The sequence below is a fragment of the Cherax quadricarinatus genome, chromosome 46 (assembly GCF_038502225.1).
Source record: "Cherax quadricarinatus isolate ZL_2023a chromosome 46, ASM3850222v1, whole genome shotgun sequence".
Classification (NCBI taxonomy): domain Eukaryota; kingdom Metazoa; phylum Arthropoda; class Malacostraca; order Decapoda; family Parastacidae; genus Cherax; species Cherax quadricarinatus.
Window position 1 is genome coordinate 10,963,641 of NC_091337.1, and position 27,237 is coordinate 10,990,877.

Genomic DNA, 27,237 nt, shown 5'->3' on the forward strand with positions numbered 1-27,237 from the left:
GAGGGAAAAAGAGTGAGTGGTGCACTTAGGAGTCTGTGGAGACAAAGAACTTTGTCCTTGGAGGCAAAGAGGGGAATGTATGAGAGTATAGTTTTACCAACGCTCTTATATGGGTGTGAAGCGTGGGTGATGAATGTTGCAGCGAGGAGAAGGCTGGAGGCAGTGGAGATGTCATGTCTGAGGGCAATGTGTGGTGTGAATATAATGCAGAGAATTCGTAGTTTGGAAGTTAGGAGGAGGTGCGGGATTACCAAAACTGTTGTCCAGAGGGCTGAGGAAGGGTTGTTGAGGTGGTTCGGACATGTAGAGAGAATGGAGCGAAACAGAATAACTTCAAGAGTGTATCAGTCTGTAGTGGAAGGAAGGCGGGGTAGGGGTCGGCCTAGGAAGGGTTGGAGGGAGGGGGTAAAGGAGGTTTTGTGTGCGAGGGGCTTGGACTTCCAGCAGGCATGCGTGAGCGTGTTTGATAGGAGTGAATGGAGACAAATGGTTTTTAATACTTGACGTGCTGTTGGAGTGTGAGCAAAGTAACATTTATGAAGGGATTCAGGGAAACCGGCAGGCCGGACTTGAGTCCTGGAGATGGGAAGTACAGTGCCTGCACTCTGAAGGAGGGGTGTTAATGTTGCAGTTTAAAAACTGTAGTGTAAAGCACCCTTCTGGCAAGACAGTGATGGAGTGAATGATGGTGAAAGTTTTTCTTTTTCGGGCCACCCTGCCTTGGTGGGAATCGGCCGGTGTGATAATAAAAAAAAAAAAAAAAATATTATTACTATTGTTATTATTAGCTGTAGCAGAAATGTTTAATTCTTTGCAGTGTTCGAGAGTAAACACATGTCACCGTCTAATACCTGTCCGAATAGCCATTCCAATATGCAGTCATGAATGGGTTTACATTATTTATACTGTAGTTTAATAGCAAATAATGAACAAACAAAACACTCACCACACTGAGCGGTGGGAAGGCTGGCTGCCAGTTGCAGGGGTCGGAGGGAGGGTTGTAGGGACTCACAGGTGGTGGGAAACTTAAATATGATTTGGCGGCTGGGAATTTGGTGGCTGGGAATTTGGCGGTTGGGAATTCGCGAATGTGTGAAGCCCGTGAAAGTTGAAAACATGAATGTTGAGGGAGACCTGTATGTATTGTTTGACTTTCAGTATAGTATACAGCCTCTCCTCACTTAACGATGGAGTTCTGTTCCTAAGAGTACGTTGGTAAAAAATTTTGTCGCTACGTGAGGAGCATACTACGTATAATGGTAGTGGGTTTGTGTCAACCATCTTTGATATTGTTTTAATGTCATCTTTGCACAATTTATAACATTTTTAATATATTTTTAAATGTTTATACAGTAGTGTATTATACAGTGGACCCCCGGTTAACGATTTTAATCCGTGCAAGAGGGCTCATCGTTATGCGAAATAATCGTTATGCGAATTAATTTTCCCCATAAGAAATAATGGAAATAAAATTAATCCGTGCAAGACGCCCAAAAGTATGAAAAAAAATTTTTTTTACCACATGAAATGTTAATTTTAATACACACAAACTGAAAAAGGCATGCACAATTACATGACACTTACTTTTATTGAAGATCTGGTGATGATTGATGGGATGGGAGGAGGGGAGAGCATTATCTTCTTACTGTTTAGAAGGGGAATCCCCTTCCATTAGGACTTGAGGTAGCAAGTCCTTTTCTGGGGTTACTTCCCTTCTTCTTTTAATGCCACTAGGACCAGCTTCAGAGTCACTGGACCTCTGTCGCACAACAAATCTGTCCATAGAGCTCTGTACCTCCCGTTTCTTCAAGACTTTCCTAAAATGGGCCATAACATTGTCATTGAAATAGTCACAAGCACGGCTTGCAACAGCTGTGTCAGGGTGATTTTCATCTATAAAGGTTTGCAGTTCAAACCACTCTGCACACATTTCCTTAATCTTTGAAGTAGGCACAATGGATTCCACAACTGGCATAGGCATCTCAGGGTTAGCCCCAAACCCTTCAAAATCTTTCTTAATTTCCATACTAATTCTCACCCTTTTTACCACAGGGTTGGCACTAGAAGCTTTCTTGGGGCCCATGGTCACTTATTTTCCAGAAACACCACCGAAAACACTGTAATAATACGAAATATTCCGAGTGTATGCTTGGATGTTACCGCGGAGGCTGGCTGGTAAACAATGGGACGGCCGGCACATGTGAGGGCACATTGGACGCGTCTCGGACGAAAATCGGTATGCGGGTTTTTAATCGGTATGCGGGGCAAAAATTTTGCGATAAAAGTAATCGTTATGCGGAAAAATCGCTATGCGATGCCATCGTTATGCGGGGGTCCACTGTATATTGTAATAAACAAAATAGAGGAAATTTGCTTTAATATACATACATTATTTAGGTATGCATACTGATCAAAGAGCCCGTCGTAAGTCCGAGTTGTCGGTAAACGAGTATGTACGTCGCTAAGTGAGGAAAGGCTGTATTGGTTTATTTGTTCCAATGCATTTGCTATACTATTTTCACTCAAATTCTACCATTATAAAGTAAATCATGCACAGGAATGTTAAGATGTAGTTGTTGTGCAGTACTTATGGCTACTCATGAAATATTTATAAAATTAATAATTTTGTTTGTAAATATGCAAATTTTGTAGCTCCGTGATGGTACTGTAGATTAAAACAGTGGGAGGTTAAATGCTAAAAGTTAGTGCTAGAAGATGATTCCTGTCTAGATTGCCCCAGTACAATGTACAAATAAACATAATTACTATTCCTGGTTTTGGTAGAGATGAAAGATGTTCACTTCAACTACCCATCACGTCCGGATGTAAAAATATTGCAAGGTATTGATCTGAAGATTGAGCCAGGGCAGACAGTTGCACTGGTTGGAACATCTGGATGTGGCAAGTCAACATGTATACAGTTGATACAACGCTTTTATGACCCCATGTCAGGAAAAGTAAGTACTACATCACATTACATTATTGTAATAATGAAACTTGCTTTGTTTCATTGCTGATATTCAATATTTACTCTCTGAAATAAATAAGTGTTCCTATGACTGTATCATATGAATGCACGAATGAATATTATAAGAAAAAGATGGTTTTATTCTCTTGTGTAATTATTTATCTGTTATTAGCTTTTTTCTAGGTAGTAGTTTGGTAGACAGCAACCGCCCAGGGAGGTACTACCGTCCTCCCAAGTGAGTGTGAAACGAAAGCCTGTAATTGTTTTACATGATGGTAGGATTGCTGGTGTCCTTTTTTCTGTCTCATGAACATGCAAGATTTCAGGTATGTCTTGCTACTTTTACTTACACCTAGGTCACACTACACATACATGTACAAGCACATATATACACACCCCTCTGGGTTTTTCTTCTATTTTCTTTCTAGTTCTTATTCTTGTTTATTTCCTCTTATCTCCATGGGGAAGTGGAACAGAATTCTTCCTCCGTAAGCCATGCGTGTTGTAAGAGGCGACTAAAATGCCGGGAGCAAGGGGCTAGTAACCTCTTCTCCTGTATATATTACTAAATGTAAAAGGAGAAACTTTCGTTTTTCCTTTTGGGCCACCCCACCTCGGTGGGATACGTCCGGTATGTTGAAAGAAGAAGAATTAACTTTTAAGAACATAAGAACATAAGAAAGGAGGAACACTGCAGGAGGCCTGCTGGCCCATACTAGGCAGGTCCTTTACAATTCATCCCACTAACAAAACATTTGCCCAACCCAATTTTCAATGCCACCCAAGAAATAAGCTCTGATGTGAAAGTCTCACTCAAATCCAACCCCTCCCACTCATGTACTTATCCAACCTAGATTTGAAGCTACCCGAAGTCCCAGCCTCAATAACCCAACTAGGTAGACTGTTCCACTCATCAACTACCCTATTTCCAAACCAATACTTTCCTATGTCCTTTCTAAATCTAAACTTATCTAATTTAAATCCATTACTGCGGGTTCTCTCTTGGAGAGACATCCTCAAGACCTTATTAATATCCCCTTTATTAATACCTATCTTCCACTTATACACTTCGATCAGGTCTCCCCTCATTCTTCGTCTAACAAGTGAATGTAACTTAAGAGTCTTCAATCTTTCTTCATAAGGAAGATTTCTAATGTTATGTATTAATTTAGTCATCCTACGCTGAATGTTTTCTAACGAATTTGTCCATTTTGTAATACGGAGACCAGAACTGAGCTGCATAATCTAGGTGAGGCCTTACTAATGATGTATAAAGCTGCAGTATGACCTCTGGACTTCTGTTGCTTACACTTCTTGATATAAATCCCAGTAATCTATTTGCCTTATTACGTACGCTTAGGCATTGCTGTCTTGGTTTAAGGTTGCTGCTCACCATAACCCCCAAGTCCTTTTCGCAATCTGTATGGCTAAGTCCTACATCATTTAACTTATAAGTACTAGGGTTATGGGCACTCCCAAGCTTCAGAACCTTGCATTTATCTACATTGAACTGCATCTGCCACTTTTCTGACCAAGAATAGAGTTTGTTTAAATCCTCCTGAAGTTCCATAACATCTACGTTTGAATCAATTATCCTACCTATCTTTGTGTCATCGGCGAATTTGCTCATATCACTAGTAATTCCCTCATCAAGATCATTGATATATATTATAAACAACAACGGGCCCAAGACTGATCCCTGTGGAACGCCACTTGTTACAGATCCCCACTCGGATTTAACCCCATTTATGGACACACTCTGCTTCCTGTCAGTGAGCCATGACTCGATCCACGAGAGCACTTTTCCCCCAATGCCATGAGCTGCCACTTTCTTTAACAGTCTATGGTGCGGAACTCTATCAAAAGCCTTACTAAAATCTAAGTAAATAATATCAAATTCTTTATTGTGGTCAACAGCCTCAAAAGCTTTACTGAAGAAAGTTAATAAATTAGTTAGGCAAGACCGGCCTCTTGTGAATCCATGCTGAGTATCATTAATCAAGCTATGCTTATCGAGATGGCTTCTTATAATCTCAGCTATAATTGACTCTAGTAATTTGCCTACAATTGAGGTCAGGCTTATTGGGCGGTAATTTGACGGTAACGACTTGTCCCCTGTTTTAAAAATAGGAGTTACATTAGCCATCTTCCACATATCAGACACTACACCTGTTTGAAGAGATAAATTAGAAATATTAGTTAATGGTTCACAGAGTTCCATTTTGCATTCCTTAAGAACCCTTGAAAAAACCTCATCAGGACCCGGCGACTTATTTTGCTTCAGTCTGTCTCTGCTTCACAACCATCTCACTAGTGACTGTGATGTTACATAATTTATCTTCTTCTAGCCCACTGTAAAAAATAATTACTGGAATATTGTTAGTGTCTTCCTGTGTAAAAACTGAGAGAAAATAATTATTTAAAATCAAGCACATTTCATTCTCTTTGTCAGTAAGGTGCCCATAGTTATTTTTAAGGGAACCTATCTTATCTCTAACTTTTGTTCTATAGACCTGGAAAAAACTTTTTGGGTTAGTTTTAGAATCCCTAGCAACTTTAATTTCATAGTCCCTTTTAGCTTTTCTTATCCCCTTTTTAATGTCCCTCTTAATGTCAATATACTGATTCATAAGATGACCCTCACCTCTTCTGATACGCCTATAAATTCCTTTCTTATGCCCTAGTAGATATTTGAGCCTATTATTCATCCATTTTGGGTCATTTCTATTTGATCTAATTTCTTTATATGGGATAAACGCTCTTTGAGCAGCATGTATAGTGTTCAGAAAACTGTCATATTGATAGCTCTCTTCGTTACCCCAGTCAACAGATAAGTGTTCTCTAAGCCCATCGTAATCTGCTAAGCGAAAATCTGGGACTGTTACTGAGTTATCGCTACTATCGTACTTCCATTCAATGCTAAATGTAATTGATTTGTGGTCGCTAGCACCCAGTTCCTCTGAAATTTCTAAATTATTAACAAGGGATTCATTGTTTGCCATAACTAAGTCGAGCAGGTTATTTCCCCTTGTAGGTTCTGTCACAAACTGCTTCAAAAAACAATCCTGAAATACTTCTAAGAAGTCGTATGATTCTAAATTCCCAGTCAAGAAATTCCAATCAATATGACTAAAGTTAGTCTCCTAGAATTACTACATTATCGTGCCTTGTGGCCTTAACAATTTCCTCCCATAGTAGTTTCCCTTGGTCCCTATCTAAGTTTGGGGGACGGTATATCACTCCTAAAATCAGTTTTTCATGCCCCTCTGAAAATTCTATCCAAACAGACTCTGTATGTGTTACTTCAGACTTAATACCCGTTTTTATGCAACAGTTCAAGCGATCTCGGACATACAATGCCACCCCACCCCCCTCCCAATACTTCTATCTTGGAACAATTTAAAACCCTGAATATGACATTCCGCAGGCATGTCCCGACTTTTTGAATTAAACCACGTCTCAGTTAAGGCAGATACATCAATGTTACCTACACTAGCAACTAATCTCAACTCGTCCATCTTATTCCTAGCACTACGGCAATTAGCATAATAAACATTGAAAGACTCTCCTTTCTCTTTACCCTTCCTGCTCATTTCTATTTTTCTACTAAACCTATTACTGTCCTTATCACCCAAGGTCCCTGGCTTTTCAATATCTATCTCGTTCTTATTATTACTAGTTCCCCTAGAACTCGTAATATTACTACACTGGGACTTCACTGTTTTCCTGCCAAAACCCATACCACTAACTATTCCTAGTTTAAAGTCCTAACTGCTCCCTCCACTGCAGTTGCCAGTGCTCCCACCCCACACCTAGATAAGTGAACCCCATCCCTAGCATACATGTCATTTCTGCCATAGAAGAGGTCCCAGTTATCAATGAATGTTACCGCATTTTCCTTACAGTATTTGTCCAGCCAGCAATTGACACCAATTGCCCTGGACAACCATTCATTTCCAACTCCCGTCATTGGCAAAATACCACATATGAGAGGGTTCCCACCCTTACTTCTAATTATTTCTATTGCTGACCTATACCTGCTAATCAGGTCCTCACTCCTACGTCTGCCAACATCGTTGCCTCCAGCACTGAGACAGATAATAGGATTGCTCCCATTACCTCTCATGATGTCATCCAGACGGCTAACAATATCCTCCATCCCAGCCCCAGGAAAGCAAACTCTGTCTCCTACTCCTGTCCTTCAAGCAGAACGCCCTATCCATATACCTAACTTGGCTATCCCCAACAACAACAATATTCTTACCTTCCTTAATGTCTTTCGTTGTGACGTTCCCAGTAGTCGACTCACATTCGTCGGGTAGCACTGAGAATGTATTGGATGTTTCCACAACAGTTTCCACGGCAGTCTCTTTCTTCTTCATCGTTTCTACCTTTCCATTCGTCTTCTTGATCGTCAACCTCTTTCCCTGCTGTCCAGCCACTGACCAGTTTCCCTTCTTGACCTGAGGACTCAAAACAGGAGGACTACTCCGAATCTTTTTGTTTTCCTCGGTCAGTCGCCGAATTTCCATATTCGCCAACCTCAATTCTTCCTTAAGCTGTTGGTAAAGTTGCTCGATGGAGGGCATCTTGCTTCAGTTCTAGAGAGCGCACAAACAGGTCTTCACAGAGCCAAGTACACGTCAACACTGAATTTGGTACTGGCCGCCCACCTAAATTTTAACCAAGTGACGAGAAGTTTCCTTGCATTTACATTTGAGCCTCTATAGTCTGCATCTATTGCATCAGTGTCCAGATCATTCCACTTCTTTTCCACAATGTTGAAGCAGTTTTAAATACTGTATACAGGAGGCCTTCGCTTATACAGCAGGTTAGGTTCCAGGCTACCCCTATAAAGCGACAGTTGCTATGGGTATAACTGAAAACTGCTGTAAAGTGAAACAATGTAAAGAGGGGCCTGCCTGTACAGGAATACTTCACTAATAGTGGGTTAGGCTCAAGACCACCCCCTTAAGGTGAATCACAGGCATTTTTTCACATGTTGGTGCCTTAAAACATGTTTACACTATCATTTATTAAGTGTGCAGTAGCACTAGGCCTAAGAAAACAATGCATAAACGAAAAATTGCCAAAAACCATCTTAAGAGCAAGGCTTTAGTCCTGGAAATGAAGTACAATGCCTGCACTTTAGAGGAGGAGTTTGGGATATTGGCAGTTTGGAGCGACTAAACTGTCGTATCTGGGCGCCTCTGCAAAGACGGTACTCACCTAGTTGAGGTTGCAGGGGTTGAGTCCAAGCTCCTGGCCCCACAGTGATTATGTATGAGTGATGGTGAAAGTGTTGAATGAGAACGAAAGTTTATTTTTCTTTCTTTTTGGGTTTTTCTTTCTTTTGGGTCGCCCTGCCTTGGTTGGAAATGGCCAACATGTTAAAAAAAAAATGAATGTAATTGAAAAGGGCAGTATTGGTGAACCGGTCTAAAGTGAGAGCTATATTGACAAGGTAATCCTGTATCTGTAGCTTATTTGGGTGAGTGCAGTGCTGTATAACCCACAGTTGTAGTGCTTTTTGAATGCAATGTAGATAATAATTATACTCAATTAGGTGAGTGGCCTTTTCTAATTGTCACTTGTAATTACCTGTTTGTTGCTACAGGAGCAATGCTGTGCTTGTGGTGTGAATTTTAAGTGTATGGATTTTGGTATGTGAATTATGGATTATGAATTATTGAGGCAAAGAAGGGAATGTATGAAAGTATAGTGGTACCAACACTCTTATATGGGTGTGAAGCTTGAGTTGTAAATGCTGCATTGAGGAGGCAGCTGAAGGTGGTGATGTCCTGTCTAAGGGCAGTGTGTGGTGTAAATATTATGCAGAGAATTCAGAGTGTGGAAATTAGGAGGAGGTGTGGAATTACTAAAAGTTATAGTCAGAGGGCTGAAGAGGGGTTGAGGTGGTTTGGTCATTTAGAGAGAATGGATCAAAGTAGAATGACTTGGAGAGTGTATAATTCTGTAGAGGAAGGAAGGATGGGTAGGGGTCATCCTCGAAAAGGTTGGAGGAAGGGGGTAAAGCAGGTTTTGTGGGTGAGGGGCTTGGACTTCCAGCAAGCTTGTGTGAGCGTGTTAGATAGGAGTGAATGGATACGAATGGTTTTTGGGACCTGACAAGCTGTTGGAGTCTGAGCAGGGTAATATTTAGTGAAGGGTTTTAGGGAAACCGGTTAGCCAGACTTGAGTCCTGGAAATGGAAAGTACAATGCCTACACTTCAAAGGAGGGGTTTGGGATATTGACAGTTTTTAGGGACTTCTAAACTGTTGTATCTGAGGACCTCTGCAAAGACAGTGATTATGTATGAGTGAAGTGAAAGTGTTGAATGATGATGAAAGTATTTTCTTTTTGGGGATTTTCTTTCTTTTTGGGTCACCCTTCCTTGGTGGGAGACGGCCAACTTGTTGAAAAAAAACAAAAAAATGAGTATAAATTGTGTAACATGTACTATGGTGTATGAGTTATAGAGAATGATTTATTGCATATTCCTTGTGAATGCTAAATTATGAACCCTGACTTGTATTAAATTTTATTTTTATCCTCTATGTATTTCCATTTGTTTCTCTATTTCTTTCTTGATTCTTTTTATTTGGATTTCTTTTCTTATTGTGTATTGTAAATAATCACTTGTAATTGCTGCATTTTTGGTTGTACATATTAAGGAGTCATGTTAAATGTATAATACAGAGAACTTTTATCTTTAATTTTCAGTACTTATGCTTGTATGTGTCAGTTTTTATGCCTATTTATTTAATACAGTATTGAGTATAAATTCTTCAATACAGGTATTGCTGGATGGAAACCCAATACAAAATCTAAACTTGGGATGGTTGAGAGATCAGATTGGAGTGGTTGGGCAAGAACCTGTTCTCTTTGCAACTACCATAGCAGAAAATATCCGCTATGGCCGTGATGGAGTATCCATGGAAGATATACATAATGCTTGCAAGGAAGCAAATGCTCATGATTTCATCACAAAATTACCGAAGGTTTGTCTTTTGAGCAATTTTTCATTTTATGGTATTTGTTTTCAAATTACAGTAAGGTAAAATCAATAAGATGCTGTATTTTAGCTGTTGAAAAGACTAAAAAGAAGGATAAGATAAGATTTCGTTCGAATTTTTAACCCCGGAGGGTTAGCCACCCAGGATAACCCAAGAAAGTCAGTGCGTCATCGAGGACTGTCTAACTTATTTCCATTGGGGTCCTTAATCTTGTCCCCCAGGATGTGACCCACACCAGTCGACTAACACCCAGGTACCTATTTGCTGCTATGTGAACAAGACAACAGGTGTAAGGAAACGTGTCGAAATGTTTTCACCCGCCGTGAATCGAACCCGGGCCTTCCATGTGTGAAGCGGGAGCTTTAGCCACCAGGCCACTGGGCCACCCAAGGAATGGGTGAAACAGAAACATATGGTTGGTTAGGTTGATTATTGTTGTTTAAAGCTGCAGGTAACCTTTTTATCACCAGACATAAATGCTTTAATCCCTAAAACAGGGACTAAAGTAAACTGTCAGTATACACAAGCTGTTCGTATGCTGAGGTACTACTGTATAGATATCCTGTGGGAAAAATATCTGCTTATTGAAATTTACAAAAAAAAAAAAAAATAGTTTTAAAATTTGCATAAATCTAAGACATTTACAGTATATACAATATAGACATCTGTATGCATAAATACTGTTAGTATTGTATAATACTTTGTACAAGGAAGAAGAGTAAAATTAAATTTAACTTCAGTGTTAAAATGATGTTAATATAGAATGCTTTATAAATGCAATTTGAGGATCAGGTCATGAAGATGGGAAGATGTAGTGCATTTTTTTTTTTTTTTAAGGAATGAATGAATGAAGTGGATGTGGAAAAGTGTGTGAATTATTGTATAAACAACATGTGAAAAATGAAGTACAATGAATAATAAATAGCAATGAAATGTTAGTGTAGGTTTTGAGATATTTATTGACTTGAATGATAGGTAATTTAAAAAGGGATTGTTTATCTTACCATGGTATCGAACAATATATGAGGCTGAGGAATACTATGGTCTATAACTTTGTTAATTATATTTTAAGACAACTGGCCTCAAATCATACAGAGTACTTTTGAGGTTGACCCAAATGACTTCTATAACTTCGATGTTTGTTAATCCATAATAATGATTATTACAATATCTAACTTTGTTAAAAGTGTTATTTTAAGCAAGTACATCCTCACTAGGAACATTCTATAAATACAGTACTGCATGTGTAGTTAAAAACTGAATTCATAAATTTGACAACTCTTAATGCCCCCTTTTCTCCTTGCCCCATGGGGACCATTATGATTGCCTAATCCACATCCTCTTATGAATAGGAAGAGATAGGAATTTCACCAGCATCCATAATAGTGGAAGTGGTAATTTCACATTAGCACAAACAAAAAAAACAAAAGTTTATTTCTTTGCAAAGGTTACAATGTTCGTTTACATATCATAATTTGATTGGTACAAAGAAAGCCACTGTCATGCTGGGGCATTTCCAGCAGACTTAACCTAATACAGTACTTAAAGACTACTGTATTTCACAGCTTATAATATGCTCCGATGCATTAGACACATCCCAGTTTAGAAGGTAATAATCAGAAAAAAAAGTTACGAGTGCCTAATACCAATTAATATTTACTCCACTGAAACCTATGGTAATTTTACAGGCAGAAATAGTTACGTTTGATTTATGGGTAGGTCGAAACATAGGATAGGCCTAGTGCTCATCTGAACACCCCGATGATCTCTCAATCTGAACTGGTGAAACAGTCGTTGGCAGCTGAGTTGCTGCTGTGTGTGGAACTCTATATAGTGAGGCTCCCAGAGTGCATACTGATGTGTCTTTGTCAGTGACTGTCGGTATAAACAAAAACGGCTGCTTCAGCTGTTGCACCATAACATACGGTAAATATGATTACCAGTACCTAATAATAAAGTGAAAATACCCATCATATGCTAACCATAGCGTAGTATACGGTAGCATTATCTTAAAGTGCCTACCATGAATGATGCTGCTTTGTGACTTTAGTAGTTTAAGAAATAAGAAAGGAAGGTGTTACTTAAAAAGGAATTTCGTTTTTTGTCAGTATCCCGGTACAGTATCCATATTTCATAAATAGCTTGTCTCAAAACATTATTAATTTACTGTAATTTTGAAACTGGATTTGTTTTTGTTTTAATGGCTCAGCATTGGACGTAACTGGGAGAGCTACAGCCTACCCCACACCCCAAACTTTTTATGGAAAAAAAATGCGTCTAATAAGCCGCAAAATACGATACTTAAATCTAGACAGGTAAAGAGTGGTAAATTTCAAATAGTCAGTATTTTACTCTGTTATTAATATGAAGTAGCAATATAATGTAGCAGTCAAACAGTGCTTTACGTGTGATGGCATAATCATGGTAAAATTATCAGACTCGGGTTGCAGGTTTGAAATAACAAATGAACAACAGCTAGCATATTTCCTCATATTCACTAGTTTGACTGAATCTTGCTCAGCTGCATCTCAACATAACATCAGCCATGTACAGTGCTTTAGTATAGTGCAGTATAATACCCCATTCCTTTTATTTGTCTGACTATTTGTCATAAGTGATTATTTACCTTATTGTCATAAGCGTATGTTTTACTATATTCTTAAAAGTATGTTACTTAGCAACATTAGGTGCTAAAAAAATGTACTAAATCAGGTGTTAAAGAGTTAACTTTTTTATTTAATCTTAGTATACCCAATGTCTTATACATTTTTAGCTTTAATATTAATCTTAATCCATATTTTCATATTTGTTAGTGATTAACAGTAATTGATTCTCATTTACCTAGATACATGTGTTAAATCAGGTGCTAAAGTGTTATATTTTCTTTGTTTTATTTTTTATGTTCAGTAGCTTCTTTATTTTTAGCTTTAAAATAATTATCATAGTCCATATATTCATATTTGTTAGTGGTTAACAGTAAGTGTTTTTTTTTTTATTATTATTTCTTGATAATTGCAACAGCTTATTTCTCTACGTGCAATCTTATGAATGCAAATATCGATCCTGATATCAACCTCTTATTGAACTACTCAAATAATCCTAACAGTAATTGCCATTACTACACTGCTAGTCAGGCTAAAACTCTACTCAGTGCCGTCAAGAACATTACAGTTTTCAACTAGATCATTGAGTAAACGCTATGATGACTTTGCATTACTGAAGTCTGAGTGCTACTACAGTGGAATCTCAAGTTTTGGTCGCCCCAAGCTTCGACCGTTTTGAGTTTCAATCACTTTTTTCGCCTAAATTTTATCTTGAGTTTCGTACAGTACCTTGAGTTTCGGCCACCATACCAGACGTGTCCGCCTGCCTGCGCCCACACAAAGCATCGCATACATGCGTTTTGAGTCAGTCTGGCTTTGTTTCTCGTCGAGTGAACATTACCCTGTGTGTTCATACGAAACATTTCACAATAATCCATTGATTTTTGTGCTTGTTTATTGAGTACAACTGCTAAATAAGCCACCATGTTGCCAAAGAATCCTTCATTATTATGCTAATATCAACTCTACAACTTATTTATCTATCACAATTGATCTATTGTGACATAATAAACAATATAAACAAAATAGAAACATGAAATATACTCAAGAATGAATAAAATATGTCATATGACGAGTGTTGAAGGACAGTACAACATAAAATAATTACCCCTCTGAACATATCTCCTCGTTTTCCCTTATCCTTTGATAAGAGAAAACGGAGTGTGAGGGTAACTGCTCTAGATAATAATAAGAATAATGTTTATTTCATTGAAAAGCTTACAATGTGTGGTTTACAAGGAAGGCCTCGAGCCTGCCTAGGAATACAGGAACACTAAAAAAAAGCAATTAAGGACATGTGTGCAAAGTCAACAAGAGTCTTCAGTAAAGGTAAAAGTGATGTTAAATATTCATTTAGCCATTTCATTAGTGATTTATATGTATTTCTAATTGTTTTCTGTATGTAAAAAATATAGTTATTCTTTAAAAAAATATTTTTGGGTGTTTAGAACAGATTAATTGGATTTACATTATTTCTTATGGGAAATATTGCTTTGACTTTCGAACAATTTGAGTTTTGGCCAAGCTTCTGGAATGGATTTAGTTCGAAACTCAAGGTACCACTGTATAACTTTCATTATTCTTACTGAAACCTGGCTCATACAAGATTTGACAGACATATTTACCATACCTGGTTAACACAGCCATACATAACTGCAGGCCTGACCAACCAGGAGGAGGCACTGCCATCTACTACTCTGATGAACAGGAATGCATGAAATTTACTTGCGCAAGGGATGACAATGGTGAATATAAAATAGCTAAATTCACATCCAAAAAAATTAAAAAACCTATAACAGTTGGAGCAGTCTACACCTTGCCACACACAAATGCTTACACTCTTAGTGGTAACCTTAGAAACATGATAACCGAGTCAGAGTTGAATAAACACCACCTGATACTTACAGGAGACTTCAACATAAACCTCATACAAGCAACTGACCCTCCAGGTGATTTCACATACACAGTGAACAACTGCTTGCTACTACCTTCTATAACTAAGCCAACAAGAATCTCTAAGACAAGCGCCTTATTACTTGACCATATCTGGATATGTTGTGTATTTTTATACGTACATGCTTCTAAACTGTTGTATTCTGGGCACCTCTGCAAAAACAGTGATTATGTGTGAGTGAGGTGAAAGTGTTGAATGATAATGAAAGTATTTTCTTTTTGGGGATTTTCTTTCTCTTTGGGTCTCCCTGCCTCGGTGGGAGACGGCTGACTTGTTGAAAAAAAAAAATCTGGACCAACACGATATCTTCACTACACACAGGTACAGCAAGGCCCTGCTTTACAGCATTTCGCCTTACAGCATTCCTCTAATGCAATTTCAAATTATGACCAAAATTTGCTATACGGCGAGTGGTCTTTCAAATACAGTGCACCCCACCCAATATGTTTACTTTCTAATTGAGCACATTTCTCTATTATTTCTGGAAATTTTTCAAAATTTCAAGTGTTTTAAAGTTATTGCATATTTTATATGTACTCTGATAGTTATACTTATGTGTACCTGTACCTAAATATACTTACACACTGTGCTGGTATGCAGGTACACATTAAAATCACTAAGTCTCTCTACTCTTGAAGACGTCACATTAATAATAATAATCTTTTGGGCGTATTAAATGTCGTATATTACGTCAATATAAACATTTCCATTAATCTGTCTATATTTTTTTCAAAATTATATAATAAACACGCTGTGTAACACATCAACATGATACATACACCCACAATTTAAAAATTGACGTAAATATGAGATTTGTTTACCAAGCAGTTGGTGGGAGAGTTGGAAGAATTATGTTTTCTTTAGTCAGACACCAGTAACTTAACTAGAAATTTATTCCTTTCGTATGCCTTCATTATATCTATAGCTATTCACATTGTACACAATGTAAGGTGTTTATATGAATGTGTATAAACGATAACCAGACGTTACCCATTTGTTTACGTAAGTAGGTGGGATGGCCAGGCGGGATTCCCTGCTTGGAGTTTACCTGGAGAGGGTTTCGGGGATCAACACCCCCGTGGCCCGGTCTGAGACCAGGCCTCATGGTGGATCAGGGTCTGATCAACCAGGCTGTTACTGCTGGCTGCACGCAAGCTGATGTACGATCCACAGCTTGGTTGTTCAGGTACTGACTTTAGGTGCCTGTCCAGTGTCTTCTTGAAGACAGCCAGGGGTCTATTGGTAATCCCCCTTATGTATGCTGGGAGGCAATTGAACAGTCTTGGGCCCCGGACACTTATTGTGTTGTCTCTCAGTGTACTCGTGGCACCCCTGCTTTTCATCAGGGAAATGTTGCATCTCCTGCCTAGTCTTTTGCTTTCATAGGGAGTGATTTTCGTGTGCAGGTTTGATACCAGGACCTTCAAAGTGTATATTATCTTGTATCTCTCTCGCCTGCGTTCGAGGGAATACAGATCAAGGACCTTCAACCATTCCCAGTAGTGTAGGTGTCTTATCGTACTTATGTGTGCCATGAAAGTTCTTTGTATACTCTCCAGGTCTGCAATGTCACCAGCCTTGAAGGGGGCCATTAGTGTACAGCTGTATTCCAGCCTAGAGAGCACAAGCGATTTTAAGAGAATCATCATGGGCTTGACGTCCCTAGTTTTGAAGGTTCTCATTATCCATCCTATCATTTTCCTTGCAGATGAAGTAGATACATTGTTGTGGTCTTTGAAGGCGAGATCCTCTGACATTATCACTCCCAGGTCCTTCACATTACTTTTCCACTCTATTGTATGGTTAGAATTTGTTGTGTACCCTGACACATTTTTAATTTCTTCAGGTTTCCCATATCTGAGTAGTTGAAATTTCTCCTCAAACTTCATATTGTTTTGAGTGGCCCATTCAAAGATTTGGTTGATGTCCTCCTACACGACTTCTACAAATAAATACTTTTCACCTCTCACCCTACATTAATTAAGACTACAAATATTTTAAGGTAAGCAATGAGTGTACTGTATATGCATTTTATCACTAGGGCACTTTCAGCATCATGGTATATTATGTGAGGGTGAGATGGCCAGGAAGGCTACCACACCTGACTTCTTACAGTAAATACTACTCACCTTTTGCCCTACATTAAGACTACAAATATTTTGAGGTAAATAATGAGTGTACTGTGTGTGTATTTTATTTTTTATTGTTTTTAATGCCTAGTTCTGTTGCTAACTTAATATATGTTAGTGTAAACTTGTTATCTGGCATTTATATGCATTTATAAGTGGAAAAAAATGGCGTTCTGCTTTCTGGCGATGTCAGCTTTCCGGCAGTAGCCTGTAACATAACCTGCCATATAAGTGGGGCCCTGTAGTATAATCACACACAGCACTACAGACCACTACCCCACCTTTCTCATAACCAACTTATGTAAATTGCCTCAAGACTTGAGAAAGATGTCATTTTGCCTGTATTATGAGCCATCAGTAAATTTAATATTAGCACTAGCTGACATTGATTGGTAGAGAGAGCTAGCTAACAGCAATAATATTGACAAAGATGTAAACACTTTTGTACATAAAACCCAAAACCTCTATAACATGCATTGTTTGATCAAAACAAAGCATATCACAGCAAAGAGACTAAACAGACCATGGCTAACAAATAGTATCCTCAAATTCATTGATAAAAAGCACCAACTTGAAAACTGTTCAGATTAGGCCTGATTACTAAAGAACTGGCTAAACAATACACATTAATACTCACAAAACTAATACGAAAATCGAAGCAAATGTATTACAAAAATAGATTTATTGAAATAAAAGGTGATATGAAAAGGATCTGCCAAACCCTCTTCAAAATTTTGGGCTCTAGAAAATTGTCTAGAAACAGAGAGATAAACTTAACAAAACCAAATGAGCCTCACATACAGCCTATAAACACAACCAACAAATTTTATGTCTTCTCTTCTGTAGGATCAAAGCTAGCAAGCAAAATTCCTAGCTCAGATACCCAGACAAAAGACTACCTCACTGGCAATTACCCAAATACTCTATATCTAACTCCAACTAATTCTACTGAAATCTCGCTTATCATTAAATCATTAAAAAACTAAGCAGGAGATCTAGATAACTTGCCACCATTCATATATAAAAAAGCTGCTCATGTACTCTCACCCATTATTGCAACACTTTAACAACTCTGTAGAGTTCTCAACCTTCCCTCCCTCCTCAAGACAGCAAGGGTTACTTCGATCCTCAGAGGAGGTGATCCAACTGAATTGAACAACTATAGACCTGTATCAAACTTGCCCTTACTTTCTAAAATATTTGAAAAAATAATACACAAATGATTTTACTCCTACCTTACATCCAACAACATACTTAACCCCTGCCAGTTTGGGTTTAGATCAAAAAAAAGTACGAATGATGCTAACATACAAATCCTTGAACTAATATATACAGCCCTCAGTAAAAATGAATATCCTCTGGGGCTCTTCATTGACCTATGGAATGCATTTGATACAGTGGACTACAATCTCCTTCACCTAAAACTAAATCATTATGGCATTTGAGGACATTCCCTTGATTACCTAAAATCTTATCTTAACGATAGACACCAGTATGTAGATGCATATGGAGTCAACTCCTCTATCTAGCCTGTAGCTGTCGGAGTGCCCCAAGGTAGTGTCCTAGGCCCACTCCTCTTTCTCATCTACATTGATGATGTATATATGTTAGTAGAATTACCAACAATATGTAAAGTAAAAGGAAACAAGTGCAACTAATGTGACATTTTATTGTGGCCACAATAAAATGTCACATTAGTTGCACTTGTCCTTTTACTTTATACATTAATGATCTCCCCAGTGCATCCCAACTCCTTAAACCAGTTCTGTTTGCAGATGAAACTGCTTATATCTACTTCCACTCAAACCCAGCTGTACTGAGAAGCACTGTAAACAATGAGCTGCTAAAAGGTACTTGGATGATGACCAACAAACTCTCTCTCGATATAGACAAAACATACTTCATGCTGCTTGGAAACAGAGCCTTAAATATCCAACTGAATATGTGTATATCAATAAATGGTTTCCTTATTTCAAGACACACTGAGGGTAAATTTCTAGGTCTTCTCCTTGACTGTAATCTTAAATTTCATTCCCACATCCAGAATATATCCAAGAAAATTTCCAAATCAGTAGGCATCCTTTCCAAGATACGATACTATGTACCCCAAACGACACTCCTTACCCTATACCACTCTTTAATATATCCCTACCTCACCTATTGTATTTGTGCCTGGGGATTAACCACAGCCAACCAAATACATGAGTGGATGTGGGTGGGTGTGAGTTAGACCTGATAGCTTGTGCTACCAGGTCGGTTGCCGTGTTCCTCCCTTAAGTCAATGTGACCTGACCTGACTAGGTTGGGTGCATTGGCTTAAGCCGGTAGGAGACTTGGACCTGCCTCGCATGGGCCAGTAGGCCTTCTGCAGTGTTCCTTCGTTCTTATGTTCTTATGTTCTTAATAACCCAACAAAAAGCTGCTGTGCAGATGATTACCAGCTCCTGTGCTAGGCAGCACACCCCACCACTTTTCAAAAACCTGAACTTTCTAAATACATATATGAGACATACACTCATATTATTGTACCTACTACATATACAGAACATTAAACTCCAATATAAACCCTCCACTTAAACTTCTCCTTAATAACTACAACAGATGCACAGTCACAATACAAGGCATAGGGCACTCTTCGACACCTCTCATGTCAGTTGCACACTATGCAGAAATGCAATGAACATAAAGGGCCCAAAGATCTGGAATTCACTACCTGAACCAGTAAAGGATCTCCTGACTACTAATAAATTTAGGACTTTGCTTAAAAATCATCTCATCTCTCAGTATACTAACAAAACCAACCAAAACAACTTCTAATCAGTTACATTATATGACCTCTAGTCTATTAAACATCTGCCAGTCCATGAAATATTACTGCTTGAATCATTAATTTATTATGTGCAACTTCAAAATTATTCTTATAAACCTCTACCTTGACTACCTCGCATTAGTATTAAGATTAAATATTTTAATAAAGGTTAGCCACTCTTATCTTGTCTAGATTTAAGTAGTTATTATGTACTAGCATTAGTCTGCCCGAAATGCCCCGGCATGTTAGTGGCTTTCTTTGTACTTAGCAAACTAAAATTGTAATTACACCTTGTAACCTTTACAAAGAAATAAAATCTCTATTCTTTATTATTCTATTTTATTCTTTATAGTTTAATGTAGATGAAATTCATAACAGTATTACAAATAGTACAATTTATGATACAAACACACATTTTTAGGTATGTAATAATGGTTAAATAGATTAGGCGTAATAAAATATTTGGGAGAGTTGTTAGAGATTAGCATAGTGTGGGTATGGTTATTGAGAGATATGATTTTTAAGTGCATATAGTCCCAAATTGATTTGTGGGCAGGGGACCTCTTGCTGGTTTGGGCAAAGAGTTCCAGATCTTCGGACCCTTCATGTGTATTGCATTTTTGTATGGTGTGAGATAGACATGAGGGATGTCAAAAAGTGTTTCATGCCTTGTGTTATGCCTGTGTGTTCTGTTGTAGCTGTCTAAGAGAAGTTTGAGTAGAGGGTTTATGTTTGAGTTTAATGTTCTGTATATATAGTAGGCACAATAATATGTTGATTTGTTTTGCATTTCAGCCTTAAGTACTAGGATTATTCACATTTGCTTCCATATTCTCTGTGATATGTAGATGCTCCAATTTATTCTCAATTAACATGCATTTGCAATTCAGCATATTTAAAAACTAACATTAAATTTTTGTGTCATGATTCTTCCATTGTTTAATAAAATGTCAACTACATATGTCATGTGCAAAAATGTGGTTGACAAGCAATATATTAACATGTACGTGTACCATACTGTATATTACAGCATTTTTTTCACATGACTTATAGCTTTCAGTAGCCTTTCAATTAAATGCCTTGTGATTCAGCAATATGAGACAAATGTTGGAGAACGTGGAGCCCAAATGTCAGGAGGTCAAAAGCAACGCATTGCAATTGCCAGAGCTCTGGTGCGCCAGCCACGAATATTACTTCTGGATGAGGCAACATCAGCTCTTGATAACCAGAGTGAAGCTGTCGTCCAGCAAGCACTAGACAAGGTTAGTCGATAAAAATTGTGTTCTAGGAAACTGCTTAATTTAGTAGTGTTGTCTAGTATTGATAAATGTTGGAGAAGGTGCACTTAGTAAGTGAGCATTGAATTGCAGCTTCTCTGCCCTTTTAGAAAGGCAGCTAGAGAACAAGGGAGCAAATTTTTTTTGTTCACATTGCCTAGTGATAAAATGGCTAAAGATTAACCCTTTCAGGGTCCATCCTATAGATCTACAGCTTTGAAGCCAGGGTCCAAGCTGTGGATCTATGCCAAAATTCTAGCGGCTTCAAATTTAGAGCAAGAAGGCTGGTAGGCCTACATCTAAGAGAGTGGGTCTGCGTGGTCAGTGTGTGCAGTAAACAAAAAATCGGGGCACCTGCATTGCATTGTGGGAGCACCATCTTGGTATGCTTTGTTCATCATGCCTGGCGGCAAGGAAGCTCTCACTCCCCGGTGAATTCTAACTCTCCTCTTCCCAAGTTATAGTTCTAACACTGATGGATTGGATCTGAAGAGGAATTCTATGGTTTAGAACCATATGGTACATTGTACAATATTGTGGTGGCCTGGTGGCTAAAGCTCTCGCTTCACACAGGGAGGGCCCGGGTTCAATTCTCGGCGAGTGGAAACATTTCAACGTGTTTTCTTACACCTGTTGTCCTGTTCACCTAGCAGCAAATAGGTACCTGAGTGTTAGTCGACTGGTGTGGGTCGCATCCTGGGGGACAAGATTGAGGACCCCAATGGAAATAAGTTAAGACAGTCCTCGATGACACACTAACTTTCTGGGTGGCTAACCCTCCGGGATTAAAAATCCAAAGAAAATCTTATCTTACCATATGGTACATTGCACCGGTACAGGGTACAGGGACCCTAATGGAAATAAGTCACTTTGACTTTTTTGGGTTATCCTAGGTTCTCCACACATATGCTGCTATGTATGATAATCTATGTAACTGTATTTGTGTATACCTGAATAAACTTACTTACGACGCCACATGCGCTTAAGTTTATTCAGGTATACACAAATAGTTACATAGATTATCATACATAGCAGCATATATGTGAAGATCCTAGGATAACCAAAAAGAGTCAGACAAAGTGACTTATTTCCATTAGGGTCCCTGTACCCTGTACCATATGGTACAATATACCATATGGTATAATGCACTATAGGTACCCTATACCATATGAAATTCCAAAGGGACTGAGTACATACTGTAGCCCTACACCTGGAATAGACAGTGAAAGTGACAGTGATGTGGCTACAGTTGGGATGGATAGACCACATGCGTCAGTAGGTAGTGGTGATGCCACGAACATGCAAGCATGCGGCACCAGCCCAGACTGGGAGTGAGTCTGGGAGCCAAGCCGTTGACTCATCACTTGCAGGACAAAGCGCATCATCATCCACTGGTGGAAGTAGATGACTGTGGCTGAAATGTATTTGTTTTTTTGCAACAATAATGCTTATGCCTCGTGTCTATAAGCATAATATAAAATCATACTGGTCCACAGATGAGTATGATACCACTGTGCATGACACCTTGTTTCAAAAACTTTCACAGACTGTAGCAGTTCTAAGAACATGTCCAGTGACTGTACATATATAAATATATAATAGAACATTACTAATATACAGCATTTTTGCATGTTATTTGTTGTAAACAATTATTGTAAACAAAATAATGATGAAAATATTAGAGCGGTTATTGTGTTGAATACAACAAGTGTACATATATGCATTATGCATTATATTGGTCTCACAAGCCACAAACATTACTGGAAAAACAAAATTAGAAAAGAAAAAAGGAACGAAACAGAAAAATAAAAAAAATACGACTTTATGGAAGTCGCGGATGTTGCTGCCACCCTGTCATTGAGAGCCAACTTCACACCTCTGTATCTTGGAAACTACTGATTGGAATTTTTTTTTGTTTTATTACCTATAGAAAAATATCTTTAATTCTGTGAGTTTTTTTTTTTTTTTTTTTTAAATTCTTGGACTTTGGCTGTCACTCTGAGATTTGGCCTCTGGGTGCTGAAAGGGTTAAACAAATATAAATGAGTTTCTGTATCTTATAAGGTAAGAATTAATGTTAGCTGCTCCTTTAATATTAGCACATCTTTAAACTTATTATTTACTTGCATAAATGTAGAATTTTTCAAATTTTCTGAAGATGGAACAGGGGAGTTCATCACATGTACATCAGTAAGTCCTAATTTTCTTGTTTCATATCAGTCAATTTAGTGTTATAGAACTACTGGTTGCTGTTTTACTTTACTGGTATTAAGGTAAACATTTATGTTCCTCATGTGAAGAAGTATCATCTAAAGAGTTTTAAGAATTTAATCATTAAGCTCAAGGGGATGAATTTTGTATACAGTATATAAATTTCTTTTAGGTTCGACAAGGTCGCACAACAGTCATCGTTGCTCACCGACTATCCACCATTAAGACTGCTGATAAAATTGTTGTATTCAGTGAAGGGAAAATAGTTGAATCAGGAACTCATGAGGACCTAATGAAGATAAAGTCATTATATTATAACTTGGTGACAGCACAGATCTCCCCAACAGAATTACACAAAGGTACTGCACTATCTTCACTAGATGTATGAATAATTTTATTCTAAGGCAAACTGAAGTAAAACTATGATATTGGGATGGATTCTCATTCAGGTTTTCATCACTAATTTTGTTTTGGGGGGATAGCTTATGATTTTTCTCTTGTTAACTTTTATTTACAGATACAGTACTGTAATGTGAAAGCCATTATGCTTGATTATGTTGGGAAAGGGACCCTATCAAATAAGAATACAGTATTAATTTTATTATTGTAGACACTTTTAAAACTGTAGACTTTCATTCAACATTATTCACTAATTTTTTTTTTTTTCAAAGTTTATTTGTTTTGGAACATGGTGTTATCATTCTATCAGGGCTTGATATTAAAAAGAAGATTAAAAAGATTAAAGATTTTATTTCTTTGCATTGGTTACAATGTGTAATTACAATTTTGATTTGTTAAGTACAAAGAAAGCCACTGTCATGCCAGGGCATTTCAGGCAAACTAATCCTAGTACATAATAACTACTTAAGTGTAGAGAAGATAAGAATGGTTAACTTTTTAATAAATTTTTATTTTATCGTAATACTAATGCAAGGTAGTCAGGATGGAGGTTTATAAGAATAATAATCTTGAAGTTGCACATAAAAACAATACAGCCTCTCCTCACTTAGTGACGTACTCGTTTACCGACGACTCGGATTTACGATGGGCTCTCTGACCAGTATGCATACCTAAATAATTAAAACTGATTTCCTCTTATTTTGTTTATTACAATATGCAGTACATTACTGTATAAACATTTAAAAATATACCAGAAATGTTATAAATGGTGCAAAGGTGACATTAAAACAGTATCAAAGATGATTGACACAAACCCACTACCATTATAGTATGCTCTGCACTTAGCAACGAATTCATTTACCGACATGGTCTTAGGAACAGAACTCCGCCGTTAAGTGAGGAGAGGCTGTATTACAATTAATGGTTCAAACAGTAATATTTTATGGATTGGCAGATGTTATAAAAGTAATGTGGTGGTCATGGTGCATTTTTGTCTAATTAAAAATTAAAATTAAAATTCTTTATTTCTCTATTGATATTACAATGTGGGTTTTGCATATTATAAAATATTATTGCATATTATAAAATATTTATTACAAAGAAGGCCACTAGTATGCCTAGGCATTTCGGGCAGTCTAATACTATTTCTTACTCTATATTGACACAGGTTATGGATCAATACATGGGTAGTTGTAAGATACACCAAATAATACAGTATATTTTCTTCTTTAAACAAACCAGTTGTATCCCACCGAGGCAGGGTGGTCCAGAAGGAAAAATGAAAGTTTCTCCTTTTAAAATTAGTATGTAATACTATATACAGGAGAAGGGGTTACTAGCCCCTTGCTCCCAGCATTTTAGTCGCCACTTACGACACTCATGGCTTATGGAAGAAGAATTCTGCTCTACTTCCCCATGAAGAATGGTATATTTTGTCTGGTTTAAAAAAATGCACCTCCAATACACTCTGCAAGCTAGAGATAGTTCAGCCATAAATTGTGAGATATTTAGTGTGTGTTCATGTTAGTTCATAGGGAAAAAAACACCACCTATTAGAATTTATGTAAGTGTAATACCATTCTGCAGTGTGTTAAATCTTCTTTCTGCTTTCAAAAAACCAGCCATATCCCAATGAGGCAGGGTGGCCTAAAAAGAAAAAGAAAAGTTTCTCTTCATCACTTCAGTAATGTATACAGATGAAGGGGTTACTAGCCCCTTGCTCCCAGCATGTTAGTCGCCTCTTACACCATGCATGGCTTACGGAGGAAGAATTATGTTCCACTTCCCCATGGAGATAAGAGGAAATAAACAAGAACAAGAACTAGCAAGAAAATAGAAGAAAACCCAGAGGGGTGTGTATATATATATATATATGCTTGTAAATGCATGTGTAGTGTGACATAGGTGTAAGTAGAAGTAGCAAGACGTACCTGAAACCTTGCATGTTTCTTCTTTCAACAAACTGGACATATCCCACCGAAGCAGGGTGGGCCAAAAATAAAAAGTCTCTTTTTGACTAGTGTAATGTATATAGGAGAAGGGGTTACTAGCCCCTTCCGGCGTTTTAGTTGCCTCTTGCAACATGCACGGTTTACGGAGAAAGAATTCTGTTCCACTTCCCCATGGAGATAAGAGGAAATAAACAAGAACAAGAACTAGCAAGAAAATAGAAGGAAACCCAGAGGGGTGCGTATATATATGCTTGTACACGAATGTGTAGTGTGACCCAAGTGTAAGTAGAAGTAGCAAGAATATGTACCTGAAATCTTGCATGTTTGAGATAGGAAAAAGACATCAGCAATCCTACCATCGTGTTAAACAATTACAGCTTTCCGTTTTACTCACTTGGCAGGATGGTAGTACCTCCCTGGGCAGTTGCTGTCTACCAGCCTACTACCTAGGATTTTTTTTTTCAACATGTCAATCGTCTCCCACCAAGGCAGGGTGACCCAGGAAGAAAGAAAATCCCAAAAAAAGAAAATACTTTCATCATTCAACACTTTCACCTCACTCATACATAATCACTGTCTTTACAGAGGCTCAGATACGACAGTTTAGAAGTCCCTCCAAACTGCCAATATCCCAAACCCCTCCTTTAAAATGCAGGCATTATACTTCCCATTTCCATGACTCAGGTCCAGCTAACCAGTTTCCCTGAGTCCCTTCACAAAATATTACCCTGCCTGCACTCCAACAGCAACAGGATTATTATTATTATTATTATTATTATTATTATTATTATTATATCATATTATTATCATAAGATAATCATATCTGGCTCTGCTAGCTTTCCTGCTTTTTGGGGTTAGTTCATTCTGTTTGCACTTTCATTGTCTACTGTATCAGTCCTAATCATTGTGCATATATATATTGTCATACTAACCACTCCTATTCATGTTTCCCGAGACAAGAAGCAGAGCTCTTGCATTTTTTCTTCATAGTTTGATTTTCTCAACCTGGGAATCAGTCTAGATGTGCTCTTTGCCCTAGTGTAGTACATACATAGTACTCAAGATAAATTTTTGCCAGGGGCAAGGGGCTAGTAACCCCTGTTTAAATTATTAAATGTAAAAAGAAGAAACTTTATAGTTTTCATCTTTTCCTGCCTCAGTGGGAGATGGCCAGTATGTTGAAAAAAAAAAATACAAATTTTTATAGATTTGCATATTACAAATTATATTATAAATTAACAATACTGTGGGCTAGTCATAAAATAATCTTTGGCTTGGATATGAATTGCATGATTTCCACAAAACATCTTAATTAACCAGCATTACATTTAGTATATATGTATTAGGTAAACATGTTAGAGAAGTAAGTGGAGGTGAGTGGTGTTTATGACTTGAGATGCTGTTGGGGGTGTGAGTATGGTAACCTTTATGAAGGAATTCAAGGAAACTAGTTATCCAGACTTTAATCCTGGAGGTGGGAAGTACAGTGCCTGCACTCTGAAGGAAGGGTGGGGATATTGCAGTTTCGAGGGGCATTCGAGATGTAGTGCTGGCAGACCTCTGGCAAGAGAGTGATAGTGAGTAATGGTAAAAGTGCTCCTTCTGTTTTGGGTCACCCTAACTTGGTATTTAAAAAAAAAATATTAAGTTTTAATATTATAATGTTTTTCAATTTTCCTTATTAGAAAACAAGGAAATGGTATCATCTGTGGCTAAGACTGCCTATGACACCGAAAGTTTAACTGAAATTAGTCAAGATATCATGGATGATTTAGCTAACATGGCCCCAACTGCTTTGGTACGCAGTCTGTCCACCAGGTATTCTCAACGCCGACGAAGAGCCTCTGTTAAAAGTGAGAAGAATGTAGACAAAAATAAGATAGAGGTATGTTTTACTTACAGGAGTACTTAAGGAAA

General features: G+C 37.8%; 1 protein-coding gene across 3 annotated transcripts in view; it reads left to right on the forward strand.

The window, feature by feature from the left end:
* The window catches only part of LOC128696689 (ATP-dependent translocase ABCB1), a 232,444-nt gene that overhangs the window by 154,073 nt on the left and 51,134 nt on the right, over positions 1-27,237 (forward strand). For all 3 annotated transcript variants that reach the window (XM_070094505.1, XM_070094507.1, XM_070094508.1), the window contains exons 11-15: positions 2,785-2,957; positions 9,768-9,971; positions 20,573-20,743; positions 23,142-23,328; positions 27,006-27,205. In XM_070094505.1, coding sequence (XP_069950606.1) covers positions 2,785-2,957; positions 9,768-9,971; positions 20,573-20,743; positions 23,142-23,328; positions 27,006-27,205 — 935 coding nt within the window. The remainder of the gene's footprint in view (positions 1-2,784; positions 2,958-9,767; positions 9,972-20,572; positions 20,744-23,141; positions 23,329-27,005; positions 27,206-27,237) is intronic.